This window comes from Pelodiscus sinensis, chromosome 5, assembly GCF_052426305.1.
Source record: "Pelodiscus sinensis isolate ZL-2025 chromosome 5, ASM5242630v1, whole genome shotgun sequence".
Lineage (NCBI taxonomy): Eukaryota > Metazoa > Chordata > Testudines > Trionychidae > Pelodiscus > Pelodiscus sinensis.
The window spans coordinates 72,472,569-72,497,719 of NC_143056.1; the positions used below are offsets into that span (position 1 = coordinate 72,472,569).

General features: G+C 44.5%; 1 protein-coding gene across 19 annotated transcripts in view; it reads right to left on the reverse strand.

The window, feature by feature from the left end:
- Nucleotides 1–25,151, reverse strand: part of GPHN (gephyrin) — a 527,119-nt gene that overhangs the window by 295,875 nt on the left and 206,093 nt on the right. For 17 of the 19 annotated variants that reach the window (XM_089778535.1, XM_075927413.2, XM_075927409.2 and 14 more), the window contains one exon: nt 735–827. The exons of the other annotated variants lie outside the window; for them this stretch is intronic. In XM_089778535.1, coding sequence (XP_089634661.1) covers nt 735–827 — 93 coding nt within the window. The remainder of the gene's footprint in view (nt 1–734; nt 828–25,151) is intronic. 19 annotated transcript variants of the gene reach the window in all.

The following is a 25,151-nucleotide window of genomic DNA, read 5'->3' on the forward strand; positions in this document are numbered from 1 at the left end:
TATGCAAATAAACTTCTGCCCGTCCGTCAAAATCCCCAGCCACCAGAGACCCCAGTGCCAGCCCTAACCCCTAGAGCCCTCCACCCCTTCACTACCCCCCAGCACCAGCCACTGATCCCAGAGTCCCCTGAACCCATCCCACCCCCCAGTGCCAGCCTCCCACCCTCAGAGCTCCCCATTGCCAGCTCCCCATCCCAAACATCTCAGTGCCAGTCCCCATCCCTTAAAGCACCCCCCCTCACCAGACTCCCCAGTGCCAGCTTCCTGTTTCCAAAGGCCCACTACACTCAACACCCTGGTGCCAGCCCCCAGTCTCCAATGTTAGTCCTGTCCCCAGAGGCCCCCAGTGTCAGCCCTGCCCCCACCCCACCCCAACTACTAGCCCTGCCCCCAGAGTCCTTCAGGGCCAGCTCTCCACCCTAGATGCCCCAGTGTCCCCCAGTATTAGCTTCATCCCCAGAACCCTCCCAGTACCAACACCCCACCTCTTAGAGTCCCCGCCCAAAGACTCTAAGAGGCAGGGCAGGACATGCATCTCCCAACAGCTGTGGTAGGAGTGATGTACCCCAGCCCTGGCCCCTAGAGCTGTCGCGACCTATCAGCTAGAGGTCCTTTGCTGTGTATCACCCAATCTGTCTAGAGAAAGTGTAGAATCAAATCAATGAAATACATTTCTAAAAGTCAGTAAGTTTATCTGCTAAAGGGCAGGCTGTTCTTAATCCAGGATCTCTCACCTCTGGAGTAACATCTCGTGGTGCAAACCCTGTTCCTCCAGTTGTCAAAATCAAGTTAAGTTCCTTTTCATCACACCAGTCTATCAGTGTCTCCTGAAAGAGAATATCAGCACTGTCATATTTGGCATATAATGATAAAAAGAAATCTGAAAAATGCCTAAGGTTTAATCTTCAAATACCATTAAACAAACTCAGTTTTGTATAAGCAAAGAAGAGATTTTTTAAAGACCATTCCACATGACAATTTATGAAGATACCTCTCTGTCTTTATGCCCAATATATGACAGAATAATTTGGGTACCAATACCAATGCATTTTGGAAATTAAAATTGATATTGATTCTCAATGAAAATTAGGAATCCATCTCGAGTCCCAAACAAAAAAAATATTTGTAACTTATTATAATATTGGACTACATAAACACACTCCAACCTAGATCTGAATACACGCATAGGCCCATATCTTCAAAAGTATTTACAGGCTCTTAAATTTCCACGAATTTCTGTATAAGTTAGGAGTCTATACCTTTGAGGATCTGGGCCTAAATTCCCCAGCATATGTCGGTATGCTACATATATTTTCCTCCAGGTGACTGTGGTTTCCATGCTCTAATTTCAAAGGGAATGCTCTGATTATGGAAGCAACAATGCTGTAAGCTTCTCTGTGGAAAAATTCAAGAATACAAATTAAGTGAATGTTGTATGCCTAAAACTGCAGCATAAAAGTGGTCATGGCTTCTTGCTCACCTTTTCTTCATTACACATCAACACTTTCAAGAACCCAGTAGAGTATGATTCCAAGACAGGTCTGAGAACTCATAACTCCATGATGAAAATTCAATACTAACGTTCGGCACTAGATGAAAATTTCATTCAAATAAAACAATTTGTATGTGCTACCAAAACTGCATTTTCAACCAACATGTAGACTGTTCCACAAACTCAATATAGTCAGGAAATGCATATAGTTCAGGCATGCACATACTCTATGTCCTTCAAACCCTACAATAGACATAGCAGGGAACAAAATGAAGCCACTAACATGATGTATTCCTAATGGGGATGTTAATGGTTAACCAGCAGGCCTCACCTATTAAAGGTGAGGCTTACTGGTTACAATTAACCAATGGTGGGTGGAGCAAGCCCCCACCCACTGTGGGTAGGGGGCTGCTCTAGCCCTATAGGCCCGACTGTGCGCAGGGGACACTCCAGCCCGGCCAGAGCAGCCCCTAACTGTGGTGGGCCCAGCTTAACTTAATGTGTGACCGGTTAACTAATTAATGGGATTTTACATCCCTAATTCTTAGAACTATTTATTACATGCCATGTTTTATGGGGTTTTCCCATTGAAAATGGTCTTAGACATCTATGTAAGAAATGGCAAAATATCCTTTCCCCCATTATAACTAACACTATTCTCCTGTTATCTACAATATTTCTAACATGTCCATTATCATATCACATTAAAACCTTTTTTATCTGGAGGAAGCTCTATAAACCGACATATCTACTCTTCATTGAAAGTCCGGTTTATAGTCTGGTTGATGCGTGGCTGGCAGGCTCCCTACCTGGCTATACGTGGCTTCTTGGAAGCAGCAACATGTTCCTGGCTGATCCTCTGCCTAGAAGCACCATGGGGGCTCAGAGTGCTGGTTCTGTAACTTCAATTGGCTAGTAACCACAGCTGAAGGAGCAACACCTGTGGGTGCACGCAGGTGGAGCGTGCACAGCCACTTACCCATGCCTCTGCTTAGGAGAAGCAGAGACATGTCCGTGCTTACAGGGAGCCACCCCAATCCGCTTCCCTGAGCTCCTTCCACACCTAAACTCTTTCCTGAAGTCTGAACCCCGCAGCACCTCCACACTCCAAACTCTCAGCCCGAGCCTGGAGCCAACTCCGACATCCATAACACCTCAACCTTGGCCCCACCCCAAAGCCCACAACCCCAGCCCTGAGCCCATACCATTCCCACACCCAACTCCATGCTTCAGCCCCAGAGCTGCCTCGCACACACCAAACTCTGGCCTCATCCTCTTTCCCCAGTCTGGAGCCTATTCCTGCATCCAAAACCCCTCAGCCCTGGCCCCAAGCCAGAGCCTACACCCCAAGCTGGAGTCCTTGCTCATTCCTGCAATTATTCCATTTAACTCTTAGTTAACTGCAATATTTGACTAATCGGCACCCTCATTTGTCCAACATGCCTGATAACAAAGCTTTTACTGTATGCAGAAATCATTCAGATTAGCAATTCATTTAGTCAGCTATCTCTACCCTAGGAGTTGAACTTAATTCTTCAGGAAAAAAATGAATGCACTTTACTATAATGTTATATGGAGAAAGGAAGAACTATTTTTGTGGCTGCTGATGACAGATAAAGTAATGATTTGAAACATAAGATTAGATGTACATACTGTCTTGAGTGTGAAAGACTAAAATATTATTGATAGTCATGAAACTAACCATTATATTTTGAAAAAATGCCATCTATTTAGGTTAAACCCCACATATAGGTTGAATGTAATTTTATTAAAAATGGATTTGACAAATCCTAATGTAAATTTTTCATGAAATTTCTTTTCTCCTAATTAAATGAGAATAGTTTTATTTGATCCTTTTCCTGTAATACTGGAAATTCAAATACAACATTGCTATTAGAGCTGACTGTTAAAGTTCAATGGAACATTTTCTTATAATTTTCCTTTTGTCCAAACAAACATTTTGCAGAGGTGTTTTGATTTCACTGGCACTCCAGTGGAACACAGGTAGGAATTCAATGGAATCCCATCTGCCAAGCAGGTTTCAGTTTTTCTGCCAGATCACCTGACTTTAGTTCCTCAGCAGCTTGACAAGCAGATTGCCTCAAAGTTGGAGACTCAAGTTTCTAGGATCTGAGGGAGCCTGCCATGTGGACTGCCTTAGGGTTGGAGATTCCAGGGCTTCCAGGGTCTGTGGCTCCAGGGGTGCCTGCCATTCAGATAGCCTCAGAACTAGGGCTCCATTCCCTTTGATGGAAAGTTTAAAAAATTAGAATTTCATTCCAAATCAGACAAAATAATTAAATTCTCCTTAAAATTGAATCACCTTTCTCTGCACAGTTCTAATTGCCATGGACTTTCATTCTGATTTTCTGGAAAGTGAACAATTTCATTTCAGACCTGCCAAATGTCATGCCCTATCCACACTTCAGGTAAAACAGAGGCAGAGAACAATTCTTACACATCACCCTTTGGCCTATAGAAAGGTACACTAGACTGGCAGCTAGGAGACCATAGATTCTGATTCTCACCTCCTTGACTAAGTGGCATTAATATTTTTGTGCAGCTCACAATCCTTAATACTGATTTAGGTCACGAGGCAGGCAAGTCTGACTCTTTCCTGTCTTACAACCAAGGTAACTGAGGAGTTGTATAATACTACTTCATCCCCATTTCGAAAATTCTCTCATTTTGCAGAATAAATATTTCTGGTAAAATACTTTTTGTTGTGACTGAACGCTATAACTTTTTGCTATGACCTCTGATGAACATATTATTACTGATTAAATCAGTCAGCTAATATTCTTAATAATGAAATAAGATGACTATACAGATTAGATGCAAGACTTGGCCATGATTCTGATATACTAGGTGGGGTTTTCTAGATAAGTGTGTCAAAGATTTAAATGGAGATATTTTAGAGATACAGGTAACAAAATTGCCTGGGACAGGAAGGAACTATCATGATCATTTTGTCAGATTCCTGCTTGAGCCTTCTGAGAATCCTGGGTATTACTGGAATCAGATGGTATGCATAACAAAGGGCCTAAGGACCATATGATCAGGAATGCATTCAAAACTGATGCCTCTGACCCTTTTTGAAACAGAAGTGAAGACATTTCCAGTTCTCTCTGGTAACAAAGAGATCTATGGTTAGGAAACTCCACCTGAGGAATACAGTTTACAGAATCATACTGTCATTTATGGACCACTTGTGGCCATCTATAATTAGTCTGCCAAAGTGATCTACCAATGTTCTCTTTATTCCTGATAGACTGAACTTCCTTTAGTTGCTCTTATGGTGAATACATAGGTTCCAAAGTCATACAGCTTCTTGATACAGTGGAGTAGATTTTGTGTCATCCTTTTTATTTATATCCAACACAATCATTGCTATTCATCATGACCTGAATAGCAAGAACTCTTGATGGCTCAGGGAAAGCTGAGCATACTTAATGAATTACTTTCAGTTCCAAAATACTCATATGAAACTTTACCTTGAGGAGACCATAATCCCGCATTCGTATTCAGTTAACATTCATCACCAGTATTAGATACAAGTGTGTATAAGCAACTGGAATCTTCTGCAAACTTTTGTAGAGTCCATCCTTCACTTTAATGATAAGACTTGTGGTGAAACATAAACTAGCATGTGCAGTTGATGTCTACTTGGCTGATACGAAGCCTACAACTATCCTTCCATGAAGCATAAAGTTTTGCATGATGAGTTATGGAGTCTGGGGAGAGGTACATAGGCTCCTCAGAATGGCTTGAAATCTTTCTTAAGAGAAACATCACTATCATGGAATCCAGAATCATTCCTGTGAATTCTACTTTATGTTGGAGTCAGTATTGACTTATCTTTGTTTACTTTCAGGCCTACCTGTTAAACAGATTCAGAGTCTGCTGAATGAAGTCTTCTATTTAATGGTGCAATTTCCTAAGAATAAGCCAATTGTGCAAGAATGAGGATACTTAGACTCTCAGCTTTCTGAGGAAGCTGCCACTAGCACCAGGCATTTTATGAAAATCCTGCATGCTATGGATGGGCCAAATGGTAATACTCTGTGCTAGTAATGGCAACTATTCATTTGGAAGCTATTTCTTGTAGGCCAGAAAAACAGTGATATGGAAACAGACATCCCAGAGATCAAGTGTAGCATAGCAATCATTTGGATTTAGAGATGGAATGAGAGAATCTAGGGATGCCATCTTGATGTTGAGCTTTCTGATTAATGTGTTTAGCTGTCTTAGACCCAAAATAAGTCTTATTGTCTTGCCCACCTCTACTTTTTCTTAAACCCATCAGTAGTTATGGTATTCAAGAACCCCATAGAAATGAGATAAATGGCTCACAAAAGGAGGAGATATTGGGATTTTAACAGTGCTCTGGATGAAGCAGACAAAACCACCATGTAGATGTAGATGAAGGCTAATGAGTCGATATGGTGGTGTATGCATAATATTGTCGTCTAGAAAATTTCTATCAGTTTCTAGGTAGTTTCATAGGTATTGGAAAGACTGTTGAGGTTGTCGTCTATAATGCTTCTGTGTAGAAGCAGTGGTTTAGGCACCTAATAATCTTAACACTGCACAAGAGTCTTTTAGGGTGCATAATGCCTCAATTTTAGAATGTTCAGAATGAGAGAGCCTCGATTGTTTGATGAACTCGTTTAGGGATCCCTAAAGAATGGAACGAGGAGACTCTTCATTGTGAATGAGGTTACTATCAATCTGCAAATTGTTTCTGACAGAGGAGAAGCTCTTGTTGGAGATTGAGCAGCAGACATTTACCAGAGGTAGCTTGGCATGATCTGATTATCCATCACTGATAGGTAAAGCAAGATGTCCAGGAACCAAAGTATGGATGATGTTAATAAATTTGTAGCATTTTTTTTAACTATCTTGCCCAGGATCTCTGATGTGGAGGCAATCCTCCTTAGATTCTGGAATGTGATATAGACATCTGGAGTGGAAGCCATCAAATTAGACATTATTGCCTTATCTTGGGAAGATACATATATAGGAGCAGGATGGTCATCTGCTTGTGATCTCTGGGGAAGGGAAAGAGGCCTGTTGCCTCCCAGTGGAGAATGTTTTGGTTGGCCTTTTTCCTCTCCATCTTCCCAGCCCTCAGACTCTAAGATGGAAAGAATTATATGATTCTCTGAACTTGACAGAGGAGTCCCTCTAAGCTTTCAAGGCTTGCATTTTCCCCTGTGTGCAGCAGTAGGCAGTCTTTTTCTTACTATGGGAACGGGGGCAGGGCTAGCTGCGAAGAAATGGCCTTGTACATCTGGGTTTGAATGCAGACCCCTGAGCTCTACATGCCTGGGGAGAAAGGGGGGGCTTATCAGAGAGGCCAGGTTGCTTAGGTCTGCAAAAGAAATCAGTCTCCAACTTGTAGTGTGGAGCCAGGGATTAAATATACTGTTCCTGCTCTCTTGCTACAGAAGTCACAAAAGAAAATAAATTGTGGGTTCTTTGGCCTCTTACTGACTACTTGGATGTTGCCTGAGTTATCTTAGCTCTCCCTGGTTTTGTCGTGATGTTTGAAATGGATGAGGAAGGGACTCAAGAGGAGATTGTAGGGATATAGCATCTTCCAGCATAAGCTAGAGCCATTAGCCCAGATGCCTTGGAGCCTTTTAACATAAACGTAACTGTCTCTGTACACAGATAAATAAGATTTATGGCTGAGAGACTCACTATGTTTATCTGTGCTTTATATAGTAAAAATAGATCAGAATCCTGATATCATCCTGTTGCTGCTGTTGCCATACATGTTGATATTTGTGGCCTGATGACCAAGTGGCAGCTCAGTAAGTGTCCTTAAGGGCCATGTTGCCTAGGAAGCTCGTGGAAGTTGCAGTGGCATGGGTGGAAAGTGCCTTCGATGGAACTGTCAATGGTTTGTTTGGCGGGCATGACACCACAGTATATATGATATTATGTATTTGGACATACGCTGCAGAGAATTTGGTGTTCCCTTTGAATGTGTTGCAATGGCTATGAATAGGCCTGGGGACCTCTGGAATGACTGTGTCCTGTCTATATAAAAGACCAGAGCCCTGCGGATGTTGAGGCTATAGAGCATTGTGTCCCTGGGGCTTGGGAAAAAATGTTGGTAGTACTATGGGGCCACTGACATGGAAAGCAATGTTGACATTGGGTAAAAATGTTAGGTAAAGACTGTATATGGTGGCCCAACCATGACAGCTCCTATCTCACCAACCCTTCTTGTGGAGGTGATGGCTATCAAGAATAACAGAAAAAAAAACCCTTTTTAGAAAAAAACCTCTCTTCCTAAAAAAAAGAGGTTTACGCGGTTTTTCGAGGAAGGTTTTTTTTTTTTCCTGAAAAAAAACCTGCGTCCAGACTACTTTCATTTTCAAAAGATTCGCTTGCAAAAATGCAATTGGAAGATATGCAAATTAGCGCCGAATTGGCATACCTCCTTTTGAAATAAAAACGTAGTCTAGACATGCCCAAAGAGGAAAAACAACTGAAGAGAGTTGTCAGTTTTTCAAAGGGACATCAAGGGCTCAAATGCAACTATTCCACTGCGCAGGAAAGATGGAAAGTATGGCAAGAGCCCACTTTGGCTTAATCAGGAGATCTCACATGATCTAAAAATCAAAAAGAAATCATATAAAAAGTGGAAACTAGGTCAAATGACAAAGGATGAATATAATGCAAATAGCACAAGTATACAGGGGCAAGAATAGAAAGACAATGGCACAAAACAAGCACAATTTAGCTGGAGACATCTTCAAATTTGCTGCTTAGTTGCATGGGAACCAGAGGAACGGGACTGAGGTGGGCGCTTCCTTTGGGTTTGTTGTCTGGAATGGTTATAGTCGTATGGTTTTCATTGCACACAGATGTAATAGCTGTCTCTATTTCTATTGTATGGGGTATAACACTTCTGGCAGTATGGAGGCATATATCTGCCCAGTATTTGAAGCACAGTGCAGGAGTCCTTGCTGCTATGCAGGACCTTATCCATACTGGCTGCAAAAAGCCTACGTTTATCAAATGAAAGGTCCTCCACTCTCGACTGATGTTCCTTGGGAACTCCAGCTGATAGAAGCCAGAAGTCCCTTCTCATTACCACTGTTGGGGCTGTTGCCCTAGGTGCTGTATCAGCTACATCTATAGAGGAGAGGAGGGCTGTATGGGCAATGGTATGCCCTTCAGAAATAACTGATTTGAGTATAGGTCTTTTGGATTCTGGGAGATGTTCCATGAGCTCAGCAAGTTTGGAGTAATTATCAAAATCATGGTTCGCTAACAGTGTGCAGTAGTTAGCAATTCTTAGCTGTAATGTGGCGTAAGAGTATACCTTTCTTCTGAACAGGTCTAACTTTTTGTATTCCTTGTCATTAGATACTGGTCTGGACTGAGAGGCTCTTGCATGGTGATGGGCAGTGTCCATAACCAGGGAATTTGGCAGCGGGCATGAGAAAAGGAAATCAATAGTCTTTTGGAAGGACAAGTATTTCCTGTCAGCCTTCTTACATATTGGCTGGATGGATGTGGGTATTTTCAAATCTCAGCTGAGACTTCTATGATGGCCTCGTCAATGGGCAGTGCAATCCTTTCCTGTGAGGAGGGATGAATTTTCTTCAGGAGATGGTGTTGTTTCTCCTCAACTTCCTGCAGCTGGACATCTTGGCTCATAGCTACTTTTTTGAAAAGGTCTTATAACTGCTTCAAATCATCTGTAGGGTGAGTATCTTCTGGTATTACAGCTTCCTCAGGAGATGATGATGAATTATCGGCTGGAAAATCTCCACAGTCTTGGATTTCTATGTTTCACCCAAGATTTGACCCTGCTCCTCGTCACAGTCCATGGTGGTTGGCATGAACGGAATGTCAAGGGTGGAGGAGGTTTCCTCACCAGAATAGATGGAGCTGTGGACTGTCTTCAACTGGGACCCCAGTGGTCCCATGGAGACCAGCAGGGAGGGTAGTGGTGTGGAGGATATGGCCACTCTGAATACCAGAGCGGATGCCGTGGTATACTATGGTAGTAGTAGAGATGACTAGAAGTAGTGTGGAAGGAGTGCTGTTATGAGAAAACGCTACTCTGATGGTCACTGTGAAATGGAACACGCTCAGAAAGTACAGGAGACCTCACAAAACACAGGGAAGTGTATGGTTGGCAGCAGGGATGCGTTCCTGGAGGGAGGTGGAAGAGCGCCCTGCCTGCTGCTTATCTCAGGTGCTGGCAAAGCACATTGTGCCTAGCTCCCATCATGGTGAGTGGAATGTGCTGATGCTGGGGCCTCTGCGGGGGGTGGCATTGACTCAGGTGTTGAGGAACATAGGTTTGATATGAGCCCTTTATGTGCGGGTTGCTTGCTTGATGGTGCTGCTTTTGTTGGTGCCACGTGTCTAAGTATTCCCGGCACCAGAGTAGACACGCTGGTTAGAGCTCTGTGGTGTTGATGCTGCTCTTTTCAGCACCATCTTTTCAGCGGTGCCGGATTGAGACCTAAGCTCCGCAGTGCCAGAGGTGCTCAGTGTGCCCTCTTTGGCCACCCTGGGAGACAAGGTGGGAGGCAATGATTTTCAGGAGGACGGTCTCTTTACCAGGTATTTGTGGGGCAGTGGAAAGGCGGCTCTTTTTCTAGGAGCCTGCCCCAGAGGTAAAGAGGATTGCAAGACCTCAGCTAGTTGAATAGTTCTCAAATAAAATAATTCAGAGCCAGAACTACCTATCTTCTCTGGCTCTGGCTGTGAGACTGAAGTAATGGTCGCATTTTTGGGGAACATGAGCTTTTTCTAAGCAGCGAATGCAGGCTAAATATTTGTCTGAGACTGGAATCGACTCCCAGGATCTCACATTTCTTAAAGACAGGACACAGAATTGTGCAGTCTGAGTGTCTCAGAGGTGTTAACTGACACCTTGCGGTTTCTCTTGCCTTCTTTTGTCTACTTGTAAACCTGGAGCAGGAAGGGAGGTGGTATTCGGTTGCTGGAGGAAGCTGGTGCTGGGGCTGCTGGTGGCTCTGTAAGGAGTCGACAAGATTTTTTTTTAAAGGAATGGAGAGACAAACAACAAACAATAATCTGAAGAAAAAAGGATAAGGTTAAATAATTTTCTCCATGAGGAGAAAGAAACATTGTGGAAAATGAAGAGCTCCATCCATGACCAAGGGCAGTAGAAGAGGAACTGAAGGGAAGGGTTGGGCTGCTTGCGCAGGGCGCCAAAGCAAGAGCAGCATGAGGCACTCTTTATGCATGCACAGCCCACTGACATCTGCTCAAAAAAGCTCCCCTCTGCAGTTTCAGGACATCCTGTCACCAACAGTGGAGCACCCATGGGGACATCTTCCCCATGCTACTGGATCTTGGAGCTAACGGAGGCTGCTATTGTACCAGAGAACCAGAAGAACTGCCTGAGTTGCCAGACACCAGAAATGCTGAGGAGCAGTTGGGACTGCCACTAGTCATTTACCCCAGCGAGATGAATGACAATCCTGAAACAGGCAGTGTGAGTGTTTCTCATGTTTCCAGAGGAGGACCGCAGATCCCAGCTGAAAAATAGGATGTCCTCAACCTCCTAGGAACTAGGCATCACTGCTCATTCCCTCTTTGTGTGAGGTCCTTCCTCCCTCTGATATCCAGCCATTGTGGGAGTATGAAAAATCCATACCTCAGATATCTTTAGCTGATGTAACCACCAGTGTAGATAGTGCTAGGTCAATGGAAGAATTCTTCCATAGAACTAGCTACCACCTTTCAGGGGGGTTAATTAGGTAATGTATTTGGAAAAATCATCCTGATATAGCAGTAAAGGCAATGCTACAAACGTTTGCTAATGCAAACTTATTTCAGCATTAATCTGCTGCAGTTAGTATATCACTTATTTGTATGCATACGTGGCTCCTTGCACCGATATTGCCATCCACTTACCAGGAATGCTTCTGTGAATACACAGGGTAGTACATCATGAATAAGTACACTAGTGTGCAACTGAACACCATCCAACACACTGTATTATGGGAACTTTTGGCCCTGCATGATGGGGCAGAAATGAGTTGCATGAGATGACTGAAACCATGAGGTCAAAGTCCCTCATGCTACATTCTCCATACCATAATGCCACCTTGTCATGGCCATGAAGGATGGCCAGCAGCCTGAGGACTAAGGGGTTAACTATGTCCCCTGTACCTAGCCAGGTATCTGCTCAGCCTATAGTGATGCAGGTAGGGATTTCAAACTGGAACAGAGGATTTTTAACTTTTCCCTCCTTTGTCTCTGGGCCAGTTTGCTCTCTAGATACTGAGGAAGACAGAAAACATGTCTCTCTCCAAGAAAAAGACTCTTCATAATGTGTAAGTAGGGTACAGTCTAGATAAATCTGTCAGGTTTTATTGTTTTCTGGTTTGGGAATTTGAATCTGATGTCTGTGTTGTTAGAAATGGTTTTTCCTCTCTTTTGCAACTAAGTTTTGGCCCATGGGGGAATCTTCCATGAATATATTAATTGGTGGCTCTTACCATCTAGCCATTCCAACCATGCTTGTAACTCGGGTATTAATAATATAAGTTCTTTCTTTTGTTAGTTACCTGGTATCGGTTCATTTCTGTGTCCTGGAAAATCTGTCTGTGAAATCTGTATGTCTCTGATGAGGGGACAGCAATCACAGACTGCAGCTTGTAATTTTTATTTTATTTTCAAGCTCTTTGGAGAAAAGAGCTTGGGGTACCCTGGGGTTGGTTTCAAGTGTCCACCCCTTTTTGTGGTTCAAAAGCACTTGATGGTGGCAGCGGATTCCTCAAAATCCTGTAGAGATCAGGTTTTGGATTGCTTTTGCAGCCCCCCCCCCCACTTCTGTATTCATCGTGCCAGAGTGGGGAATAGCCTTGACACACTTCTATCCCATAATTTTCATACCTATTTTGAAAAATCTCACAATTACATGCAGGAATTGTTGCTGATCTTCATTTCTGATAGATGCATGCTTTTATCTATTGTTATGAGATTTACAAGGTATTTGCAGAGCCATAACAGGAGGCGCAGGGACAAGATTCTTTGGAGGGCAAATTGCTCTGGGACACAGAGACCCAATTCAAGATTATTGGTGGTGTTCACAGAATAGCTGCAAATGGTGGGATGCGATCTCTGGACCTGAGAAATGAGCATTTACTGTTAGGTGTGCAATTTAATGCAGGTTTGGGATGATAAGCATTGGCTGCAAAACTTCCGGATTCACAAGACCACATTCTTGGATTTGTGAGCCGAGCTTGTCCTCACCCTCCGTCACAGGGACACCAAATTGAGAGCTGCATTGACAATGTAGAAGCAAGTAACTATCACACTTGCAATGCCAGATTACTACCAGTCAGTGGGATACTTTGGAGGTGGAAAATCCACTCCATGATGACCATGGCCATGCAAGTGTGCAGGGTCATTAATTACTGCCTGCTAGTCAGAGTTGTGATTCTTGGCAATGTACAAGCATAATGAATGGATTTGCAGCAATGGTGTTCCTGAACTGTGGTGGAATGGTAGATGGCATTCATACCTCCTTTGACACCAGATCACATGGCCACAGATTGCATCAGCAGGAGGACTATTTTTACATAGTTTTGCAAGTGCTGAATTACTGAATATACCTCACTGACATCAGTGTTGGCTGGTCAAGGAAGGTGCATGATACTTGCATCTTTAGGAATATAGGACTGTTCGATGAGAAAAACATGTCTGCTATATCCTGCATAATATCTGCAATAAAATTGGAAAAGTTGCTGATGGGGTGAAGGGCAAAGGTGGAGCATCTATCTTCTGAGCTTAACACTCAGAAAAAAGGGCTATCAGAAGAGCTCAGTACAGAGCTATACAGCTCAGGGAGGCATCAAAGAGCAATTTAACACTAAGCTGCAAAAGGTTGGCTAGGGAGCATCTTAGCAAAGGTTGGCTAGCGAAACCTGCTACACTCACCATCCTCTCTCTTTAAGACATCTAAGTTTTCATCTTGTCCTAGCTTTGCCATGTTTGGGACCAGACTCCCTCTCCAGCACCATCCATACCCCCAAGACTCTTGGCTCAACCAGTTCTGCAGCAACTTCTGTTGCCGGAAGTGGCCTCTTGCCACCATAGATAAGTGGTGAATTGTGCCTCATGTGGCTTCTGCAGATCTCCATCAATTGCACAAATACCACCTGGGTCTGTTGGTGCCATTTCTGCTGCCACTGTAACACATCTGCCTACTGCTGCTATGTGTAGTACAAAGAGAGCCTGAGACATAAAGCCTTGTGTTAGAGGCTGGTCTGAGAATTAAGGCCTGGGCTAAAATAGCAATCAAACCTTTGCTGCTATAAAGCAAAGTCAAGTTCTGAGCAAGAGGCAGGTCCTGGTCACAGAATCTGGCAAGAACAAGATTTAATGTTGCTCTCACAGCAGTTCCAGGCACAAGAACACACCAACACACACATTCCAGAAGGCTAGTACCAGAACACCTCACTACTAACACTAACATGTAGGTAACGAGAATTTGACGACTCCTTCTAAAGATGAAGTCAGCATGATAGTATGATAAATAAAGATGTTCTGATTGAACCAACACGCACAAGGTAATGGGAGGTAACAACCCATGATGTGGGCTAGTAATAAACTATGTCTGAGGGGCAATATGTAACTTGTATTGATGTATCAAATGAAGTCAGAGAGAGTGCCTTTGGCCAGCATAAGGGGGGAATGGAAAGTCTCACCATTCACTGAGCTGCATCCATTGTCTTGGAAATAAATGTCTTAATATCATTGTGGAGTCTGCCAGGTGCTATTACTGTGCTTCATCAACAATAAATCTGTCCAGGTGCATTTGCTATGAACCAAGTCTGGATGTATTGATCAGTTTGACTGATGTCTTCTGCTCCACCTGTCTAGGGAGAGCTGGGACAGCACACAAAGGGAACACACGCATACAACCAAGCATCCCATGACACTATGCAATCACCAGGAGGCAGGTCATCCACCTTCATCTTTTTTAATTACTCAAAGTAGGTGGGATCAGTCAGTTTTTGGAGATTCAATTTTACAATTTGACTCCTCACTCTGTTCTTGTACCAGAACTGTATTGATGTGCCCACATTCTCCACTATGTCTCGCAAGACAGGGCTTATTCCCAAGCTTGCCAAGAACTAACTCCCTTGGCCACAACCCTATGCAATTTTATTTCCAAACTTAAACCAATGATTTCTCTGCTCACCCAATGCATCTCAGGCTTTCACTGCCTCCACTCACAGTTCTTTGACAGTCCTGCCTCTCTCTGGTTCATTCTCAGCCAGTTCCGTCTTACAACTTGTCCTCCCTCACTCAAATGCTATCTAATGCTTTATAGACCTATGTGCAGCCATGACCTCCTAAATGAGTCAAATGGGAGCACAGAACTTAAGTTATAGGGGCTAGAACCCCTGTGAGAGGATTGTAAATATATCGTTGCTAAAACAGATTTTACGACATAGAACAGGTACAGACCAATAACTTTATAGACTTTAGTATGCAAATAGTGCAAATAATTTGAATAATTTTTTCACTTTCAAAATGAAAATACAAACTTTTTTTTTTGCAAGAGAGAAGGGTTGTGTGACTATTTCATATTTACCTCTCAGAAAAACCTAAAAGCTGCAAACATTAGCCAGTGAAATTAACGCAATTTGAATGAATTAAACCATCACAAACTTCATTCCAGGAGATGGGAGAATAAAATCTAATATTATTTTGGATCCAATGAAAATCTGCTAGGACTGTACTTTTATTAATATTTTTTTATTCTTGAGAAGTCAAAAGCTAATCTTGTCCTGCAAAAGGAATTACTAATTTTTTAATCTAGGTGCTGCACAAACAGTTAAATAATCTTGACTGGCAGAAAAAACAGAGTTTGAGAAAAGCTAGCACATTTCAAATACAAATATTACAATCTTTTTTTAACCTACCTAAGAGAAAATTGCATAATACATTTTTCCATGCTGCTGCTGGCAAAGTAAAATTAATTGAACCATATTTATGTTTGTATTGCAGTTGAAATCTGATATCTAACTAAAGTTAACTAAAGTTATAAATGTCTTTCCAAGCAGAACCATCCAAGCCTATTGAAGTTAATGACTTCCGGGGAAAACACAGCACATGTATTCTCCCAGGAATACTAAACATACCTTCCTTACATAATGAATGAGGGAGGCCTTCATAAAATGATACATACAGGTATGTTGTGGATAAACAGTAAGCTTTTACCTTAGCAAGTCTGCTCTTTCCTGTGGTCACATAAAGCACTAGCATGCAGCAAACTGAATTTGCACAACTTATTTAATAAATTAATAGTCATGTGCATACTTACACTGATATGGTGAGAAATTTTTATTCTTTTAACAGGTTTGTATATTATATATATATATATATATATATATATATATATAGATATATGAAACAATATGCCTACATATTTAACAGGTATTTGTCACATGTTTCACCAAAGCACCTTTTCCAGACTCAGAAGATATCTCTGTAGCTCAAACATTTATCTTGTTCCCCAATAGAGGTTGATCTAATGAAATACATTACTTCACCCATCACGTCTGTCCAATATCCTGGAACCAACACACCTACAACAAAACTGCTAATAATAAATCATATATCATGCCCCAGTTTCTTACAAACACCACATTTTACTCTTAAAATGCTACCCTTTCTCTCTTCTTCTCCATCTCCAACCTCCCTGGCAGTCCCAACTTCACCTGTTGTCTTGAGTTCCTTCCTGGTGGTTGTATCCTTGAACCTCGCTAGTCTGGCTTTTACTCTATGTCTACTGAAACTGCTATTTCCCAAGTCTCTAGTGACCTCTTTCTGGCCAAAGCTCAGTACTTGTATTTATATCCTTATCCATCTTTACATCTTTGCATATTTGTTGACCACTCTCTAATACTTGAAACCTTCTTCATTGGCTTTTGTGATTCTGATGAGCTTCCTTTTAGTTCTGATCAGTCCCTTAGTGCCTTGTTTGGTACGCTATTATCCTCCCTTCACTCTGTGGATTCCACCAACTCCCGGCCTCCTTCTCTTCTCCCTCTACATCTTATCTCTAAAATGCTCTTATCTATAAGCATTGCTTTAATTACCATTTTTCATAGATTCATAAGGTGAAAATATGTGTTGAGCTTCTAAGAGGCCCAGAAAAAGAATTCACAACCTAGAGGTGGGGAGCTAATGTGGCTTTAAGTTTCCTTTGAGCCCTCACAATCCTGGGCTGTTCCAGGGGCTAGAGATGCCACTAACAGCATCCCTAGGCTATTCTATGTACCACAGCACTGCCTGGAATATCTACAGTGCTGTGGCTCCACCTCTAGCACACAACTCCTTTCCTATGGTTTGGGAGGGAATACTCGTCAGCCTAGGAAGGCAGTTCATCTAGGGGAAGGAAAACCCTGATTTTAAACCTCCGCTGCCTTGCGGCTATATTCTTCCATGGAAAAGGCTTCAGGAGTAAACCTCGAGGAAAAATCCGGAGTCGGAGTCCCTAAGACAGTTCGACGCTGCTTGCAGCCTCGCTCTGGCAACTCCTGCGACGGCGCCGATGCCAAACTGTAGCAGCCCTGCTGTTCCTTTGGATCCATCGACGACGTGGAGAGGGGGGACCCGCTACGTGGGCAATAGCCTGTTCCTCCATATTACATCGCCCTGGCTAGTATCCGACTACCAACATATCTCGCAACCCTGGAGAGGACACTCCAGCCTCGCTAGTGCTACTAGCGCGGAAACAACACGGGGAGCAACAGTTTACCGGTTATAAGCCACAGCTCAATTGGCGTAGAGCATGGCGCCAGGGGTTGTTCCCGACGGTGGGAGGGATCTTCGGGTCTCACTGGGCAGTTACCGCCCGCCTCAAGCTGGGCAGCCCTCAGACAGTCAGGTACTGCCCCACCACAGTCTGCTTTCCTCACTGGGTGCATGGGGATTAGGAATATTCCGAACGGCAGGCTGCAACCATCGCACCAGGCAACAAAACACTGAGAAAGAGACCACCTCTTAAACTGGGATGTTGGAATGTCCGTACAATGTTGACGGGCCTCTCCGAAGACGTACGGGACATTGATGACCTACGAAAGACAGCAGTCATCAACAACGAACTTCTGAGGCTGAACGTAGACATCACCGCCCTACAGGAAACACGACTGGCAGACTCAGGCATTCTGAAAGAAAAAGACTACACCTTCTACTGGCAGGGAAAGGCCCCAGACGAGCCCAGACAGCATGGCGTAGCTTTCGCGGTGAAAAATAGCCTACTGAGTATGGTAGAACCAGGCAGTAATGGCTCAGAATGACTTCTCACCCTTCGTCTCAACACCACCACAGGCCCTATCACCCTCGTCAGCGTATACGCCCCAACTCTGAACGCAACATTGGAAACTAAAGACCGGTTTTATGAGAGCCTAACATCTGTCATCAACAGCATCCTCGACAAGGAACAACTCATCCTTCTGGGTGACTTCAATGCCAGAGTAGGTGCGGACAATGACTCATGGCCTTCGTGCCTCGGAAAATTTGGCGTCGGCAAAATGAACGAGAACGGCCAACGCCTGCTCGAGCTCTGCGCTTTCTACAACCTGTGCATCGCCAACTCATACTTTCAGACCAAGCCCCAGCATAAGGTCTCCTGGCGACATCCGCGCTCGAAACACTGGCACCAGTTGGACCTTATACTAGTTCGCCGCTCAGCTATCAATTGCGTCCTGCACGTACGCTCTTATCATAGCGCTGACTGCGACACAGACCACTCCTTAGTGTGCTGCAAGATCAGGCTGAACCCAAAGAGGTTTCATCGTTCAAGGAAACAAGGAAATCCTCGCATCGTCGTCAGCAAGATGTCGCAGCCTGACCTGACGCAGAAATTCGCAGAAGCGCTTGAGAAGGAACTTGACGCCACACAGACAGGAGACTCTGCCATGGAAAAGTGGGAAACACTGCGGAACATAATGCACCGCACTGCCCTGGCAACCTTTGGAAAGAGGACCACAAAGACGCACGACTGGTTTGAAGCAAAGTCCTCTGTGATGATTCCAGTCATAGAAGCCAAGCGCGCCGCCCTGGCAGAATACAAGCGGTCACCAAGCCAGAGGAACCTACAAATTCTCAGGGCTACTAGGAGCAAGGCTCAACAGGTTGCCAGACACTGTGCGAACGAATATTGGCAGCAGCTCAGCAACGACATCCAGAAAGCAGCCATATCAGGGAACACAAGAGGCATGTACGACGGCATCAAGAAAGCGCTGGGCCCTACCCAGAGCAAAACAGCACCCCTCAAGTCATCTACTGGAGAAATAATCTCCGACAAGCAACAACAGTTGGGGAGATGGGTGGAACACTACTCCGACCTCTACTCCAGACGGAATACGGTGACCTCCGCAGCATTAGATGCCATTGAATGCCTGCCAACAATGGAAGAACTTGATGCAGAGCCAACAGTAGAAGAGCTCAGCAAGGCTGTTGATAAACTGGCCTCAAGAAAAGCCCCCGGCAGCGACGGGATTCCTCCAGACCTGCTGAAACAGTGCAAGTGTTCCCTACTGCACCCTCTTCACAAAGTGCTCTGTCAGTGCTGGAAAGAAGGAGCCGTACCGCAGGATATGCGGGATGCTAAGATCGTCACCCTCTACAAGAATAAGGGCGAGAGAAGTGATTGCAACAACTACAGAGGCATCTCCCTTCTTAGCATCGTAGGCAAAGTATTTGCTAAGGTCATCTTGACCCGACTGCAGAAGCTGGCTGAACGTGTCTACCCGGAGTCACAGTGTGGTTTCCGTGCAGAACGGTCAACCGTAGACATGATTTTCTCCCTACGACAACTCCAGGAGAAGTGTAGAGAACAGCAGATGCCCCTGTACGTCTCCTTCATTGATCTCACCAAAGCCTTTGACCTGGTCAGCAGAGACGAACTCTTCAAAATCCTTCACAAGATTGGCTGCCCACCAAAACTGCAGCGTTTGATTGAATCCTTCCACACAGACATGAAGGGAACAGTGCAGTTTAACGGCAGTTGCTCCGAGCCTTTCAGCATCAGCAGCGGCGTCAAGCAAGGCTGCGTTCTTGCCCCCACATTGTTTGGGATCTTCTTTGCCCTGCTTCTCAAGCATGCCTTCGGCTCAGCAACGGAAGGAATCTACCTCCGCACCAGATCGGACGGCAAGCTATTCAATCTCTCTCGCCTCAAAGCCAAGACGAAGATACGTGAGACGCTGATCAGGGACATGATATTTGCTGACGACGCAGCAGTCGTCACACATACCCAGGAAGAACTACAGTCGCTGATGAGCCGTTTTTCCATGGCCTGCAAAGACTTTGGGCTGACTATCAGTTTGAAAAAAACAAACGTCCTAAGCCAGGACACTGTCACTCCACCAGCCATCACAGTAGACGACTACCAGCTTGACGTCGTCCACCAGTTCACGTACTTGGGCTCCACCATCACCGATAATCTCTCCCTTGACGCTGAGCTCGACAAGAGGATCGGGAAGGCAGCCTCTACTTTAGCCCGCCTGACAACCAGAGTGTGGACCAACCCCAGGCTGACAACCGCAACAAAGATGGCAGTGTACAACGCCTGCGTCATCAGCACCATGCTGTACGGGAGTGAGACATGGACCACATACGCGAGACAAGAGCGGAGACTGAACGCCTTCCATCTACGAGGTCTGCGCCGCATCCTGGGTATTACCTGGCAAGACAAAGTCTCCAACCTCGAAGTTCTGACTCGAGCCGGCCTCCCCAGCATGTACACCATGCTCCGACAACGTCGCCTGCGTTGGCTTGGCCATGTACGCCGCATGGAGGACGGGAGGATCCCAAAGGACATCCTCTACGGGGAACTGGCATCTGGGAAGAGAACCACAGGGCGCCCGAACCTGCGATTTAAAGATGTCGTGAAGAGGGACATGAAAGCCATCGACATAAACACGCAGTCCTGGGAAGACCTCGCAGCAGACCGCCCAAAGTGGAGGGGCACCCTGACCACACAGCTCAAGTCAGGCGAAACGAACATGATGCGTGCATCAGAAGAAAAGCGAGCCCGCAGGAAGTTACGCAACAACAACAGCCAGGGAACCACCTATAGCTGCGACTTCTGCGGCAAAGAATGCCTGTCCCGGATTGGCCTTTTCAGCCACCAACGACGCTGTCCCCGACGCTGTCCCAGACAATTCGACACGAACCAAGACGAGAACTAGGATACGTCATCCATGGTCAACTGACCGACGGAGGCCAAAAGAAAGACTCACAGAATAGTCAGTCACACTGCTTTTTTTTGCCCCACAGTGCCTACGTGAAGAAAATCTTTCCCCAGTCAGATACGGGGCTTTTAGACCCCCTTTATCCCACTCGAGCTCTTACACCTAGTACAATGGAATACAAATTCTCCCTATATTCATATCCTTCCTTTGCAAGAAGGTTGTTTTCGAGAAGATTTTTTTTCATAAGGGAAATATGAAAAACTAAAAGTCAGGAGGAAAGTTATTGAGTTAGTCTTTAAACGCTCAGTTCTATTTAAACGCTGTTAGAGATCATTCTGATTTGATTAATGAGAAAATGTATCCATGATTACATGAAAAATGCTCAAAGTTCTTTTACAGTGAGGGTTCAGTGTCTTTGCAACACAGGTGGCAGGACCAGACTTGTCAGCAACTGACAGAAGAGTTGGCTTTCATTTGAAGACATAGACAGTTTGAGATCTCTTCCACAGCTGCTGTCATAAGAACTACTTTATTTAACATTGTAACTCTAAAAACAATGACTTTATATCTGCATATAGGCTCTGTTCTCTGTTGAAAAAATGGCTACCAAAATATAGAAAAAAAAGAAGTTACTCACCCTGTGAAGTAACAATGGTTCTTCAAGATGTGTCCCCCTGGGTGCTCCAGTCTTGGTGTCAGGTTCCGTCGCAGCGCCACAGCTTGGAGAGCTGTTGTAGCCGTGCTCTGCCGGACCGCACATGTGCGGCTTCTCTGCAGCGCTGTTCGCGCCCTTGATCAGCCGCGCACGGTCCGGCAACCACTCAGTTCCTCTCACCCACTCATCTGAAAGAGAAAAGAAACAATTCCGGAGTGGGGAGGAGGGCGGGTCGTGGAGTACCCACGGGGACGCATCTCGAAGAACCATCGTTACTTCACAGGGTGAGTAACTTCATCTTCTTCAAGTGGTCCCTGTGGGTACTCCACTCTTGGCGACTTCGGAGCAGTACCCAAACTGCCGGAGGGCTCCAGAATTAAAATTTGTGATTACAATTGAGTACCGCCATAGCCACCGCAGAGTCTGAAGCAAAATGATCAACTACAGCATAGTGTTTCATAAAGATGACATTAGAGGACCATGTTGCTGCCCAGCAAATGTCACAAAATGGGACTCCTCTTAGAAAGGCCATAGTAGTAGACACTGGTGGAATGGGCCTTAGGAGGATACAATAAAGGTTTATTACGTATAGAATGACACAGTTATGCATGAAAACTACTAGTCTCAAAATGCGCTGAGAAGTCAATGTTGACCTTTTGAACGGTCCGCTAATAATACTATCAAACGGTTCGTTTTCCTAAAGTCCCATGTTCTGTTGATGTAAAACGCCAAAGCTCTCCTTATGTCGAGCGTGTTGCTTCTTGCATTGAGGTATGGGCTTTAGGGAAGAAGCATGGCAGGACAACAGGTTCATTGATGTGAAAATCAGAAGGGACCTTTGGAATAAACGCTGGGTGGGATCTCAGTGTCACTGATTCTTTAGAAAAGATTGTAGAAGGGCGTGAAGCCATGAAGGCCGCTATTTCACTTAATCTACGAGCTGAGGTAAGGGCTAAAAGAAACAAAAGCTTGACAGTAAGTATGCGTAGCGGAATTGTGGCTAGGGGTTCAAAGGGAGGGCGAGTCAAAGTTTCCAAAACTAGGTCCAGATTCCATGAGGGCAGAGGCAGCCTCCGAGGTGGATCGAGGTTTGTGAGCCCTTTCAAAAACCTTTTTGTAGTGGGGTGAGCGAATAAAGAAAAACGCTCATCCATAAGGAGAAAAGCGCTAATTGCTGCTAAATGCACCCATAAAGAAGCTATTGCCAGTCCGTTGTCATGGAGCTGTAGGACGTAATCAGTATGTGAGATAAGGTTGCAGAGTGAGGGTCTAGATTATTGCTCGCACACCATGCCCAGAATCTGGTCCATTTAGCTGTATTCGTCGCCCGTGTAGATGCCTTTCTACTATGCATTAACACTTGCTTGACCCGTTCTGAACAGAGTTGTTCGGAATCGTTAAACCAACCAGCATCCATGCCATGAGGTGTAGGATCTTGGGTCTCGGGTGACTCAGCGAGCCGTAGTTCTGGGTCAGGAGATTTGGGAGAAGCAGCAGGGTGTATGGTGGCCTTATTGACATCTGGTGGAGCATTGAATACCAAGGTTGGTGAGCCCATGCTGGGGCTAAAAGAATTACTTGAGCTGCTTCCATATTAATCTTCTTGAGGATCTTGGGTATTAGAACCACTGGGGGAAAGGTGTACAACAGCGACCTTCCCCAGTGGAGAAGGAAAGCATCCCCTAATGAGTGACATCCTATTCCCCGCTCTGGAACGATAGGTGGGACACTTCGTGTTGTTTTCTGTTGCAAACAAGTCTATTGTTGGAAACCCCCACCAGGCAAATATACGATTCACAATGTCTGTGCGGATCTCCCATTCGTGATCGTGGGGAAAACGCCTGCTGAGTGAGTCCGCTATCGAGTTGTCGGCACCTGGTAGATAGGAGGCTGTTAAAACAGTGTTGTGGATACACCAGTTCCATAACCGAATGCTCTCCGCACAGAGGGAACGAGATCGGGTGCCTCCCTGCCTGTTGATGTAAAGCATGTTTGCAATGTTGTCCGTTAGGACTTTGGTTGTTGTATTCCTTATCTAGGACTGAAAATGTTTGCAAGCATTCCGTACTGCCCATAGCTCGAGCACATTAATATGCAACAGCATTTCCTGTGTAGACCAGCGACCTTGGAATGTAAGGCTGCCCATCTGTGCTCCCCAGCCGGTAAAAGAAGCATCTGTGGTTACTTGCTTTGTAGGTTGTGGGCGATGGAACGGAATGCCTGCCAAGAAATTGTTTGGCTCGGTCCACCACTGAAGGGACTCTCGTACGTGCTGCAGTACTACTACTGGTCTGTAAACGCTGTGCTTTGCTGGAATGTAACTAGTGGCTAACCAATGTTGGAGGCAGCGAAAATATAACCTTGCGTTTTGTACCACGATAGTGGAGGCAGCCATGTGGCCCAACAGTTGTAAACAAACGCATGTGGGAATCGTTGGAGCGTGCATCAGGGTGTGTACAAGATCCTGGATTGCTGCAAAACGTTCCCTTGCACGTGCCGATGGAAATAAACTAAAGATTATTCTCTGAAAGAGAAACTAGAAGAACAAAGGGAGCTCCGGCCACGATCGGAGGTGTTGAGAGGAACTGAGAGGTTGCCGGACCCATGCGGCTGATCAAAGGCGCAAATGGCGCTGCAGAGAAGCCACACATGCGCGGTCCGGTGGAGCACATCTATGACAGCTCTCTGAGCTGCGGCACCAGGATGGGACCCAACACCAAAAGTGGAGAACCCACGGGGACTACTCGATGAAGAATGAACGTATTCCTGGCAGATCTGTGGGCCTTCTTACAAGGAGAAAGGAAATAAAAATAGAAAAAAGTTGTCCTATTCTATGCTTGAAGGGTCAGAGTTCCTTTGCATTAAGATTTAAATAGTATGGATGTCAATACACCAAAGTAGTAGCCAGTCAGATATCACGTCCAAAAAACCAAACCATATATGATGGAACACGAACATTTTGATTGTAAAATATGGTACATGAATAGATAATCATAAGTCTGATTTATATATTTCTTCACATGAAGCAGAGGATCTTCCTTATAATATAGTTAAGACACTCTTGAAGGAATGAGTCCTGAAGTTCAAAAAAGTAATGGTCCTACCTTTGTAGCCGTCTGAAATGCTCTGTGTACAGGAGATGCCTTCTTTCCTTTGGCTGCTGTATGGAAGAGGATTCAAAGAATGAGAGAGTATCTGAAAGCCTTTGTATGGTTTATGTAGATTGAGTCCTCTTCTCATATCTCATTCTTCTCAAAGTATGCAATATTTTTATAGTGGATATGTGTATATCTTGAGATTTATTAAGTATGGCATTCACCTTCTGAATAATGGCATAATTAAGTCCTCAATATTACCAGTCTTATGGAAAGTACTGTATTGTGGTTTTGTAGATATCAGTGTCTTCTGACAACTTCATTTGTTGAAGAAAAGCTTCTTTGAAAAAATAGTTTCCTAGTGGTTCAAACGGGTCGTATAATTTACGTTGTTTAAGAATGCCAGACGGATAATGTTAGAGCACTATGATCTTCTGGTCCCAGCAATGGCTACCCAAAACCTTCTAGACCTCTATTTCCAGACATTTTTGATTGAACTGAAGAGTAAGGATGCTAGTAGGAAAGCACACATTAGAGATTTTGGTTATCTCTATTTGAGCAGGGCACCTGCCTTGGACTTGTGGCTCCTTGTCTCTAGAGAAGAAATTTGGTTTTTTATTGATGTTGACCTCAAAAGTAACAGACTGGATATAGTCTGTCTTGAGATTTCAACTGCAAAT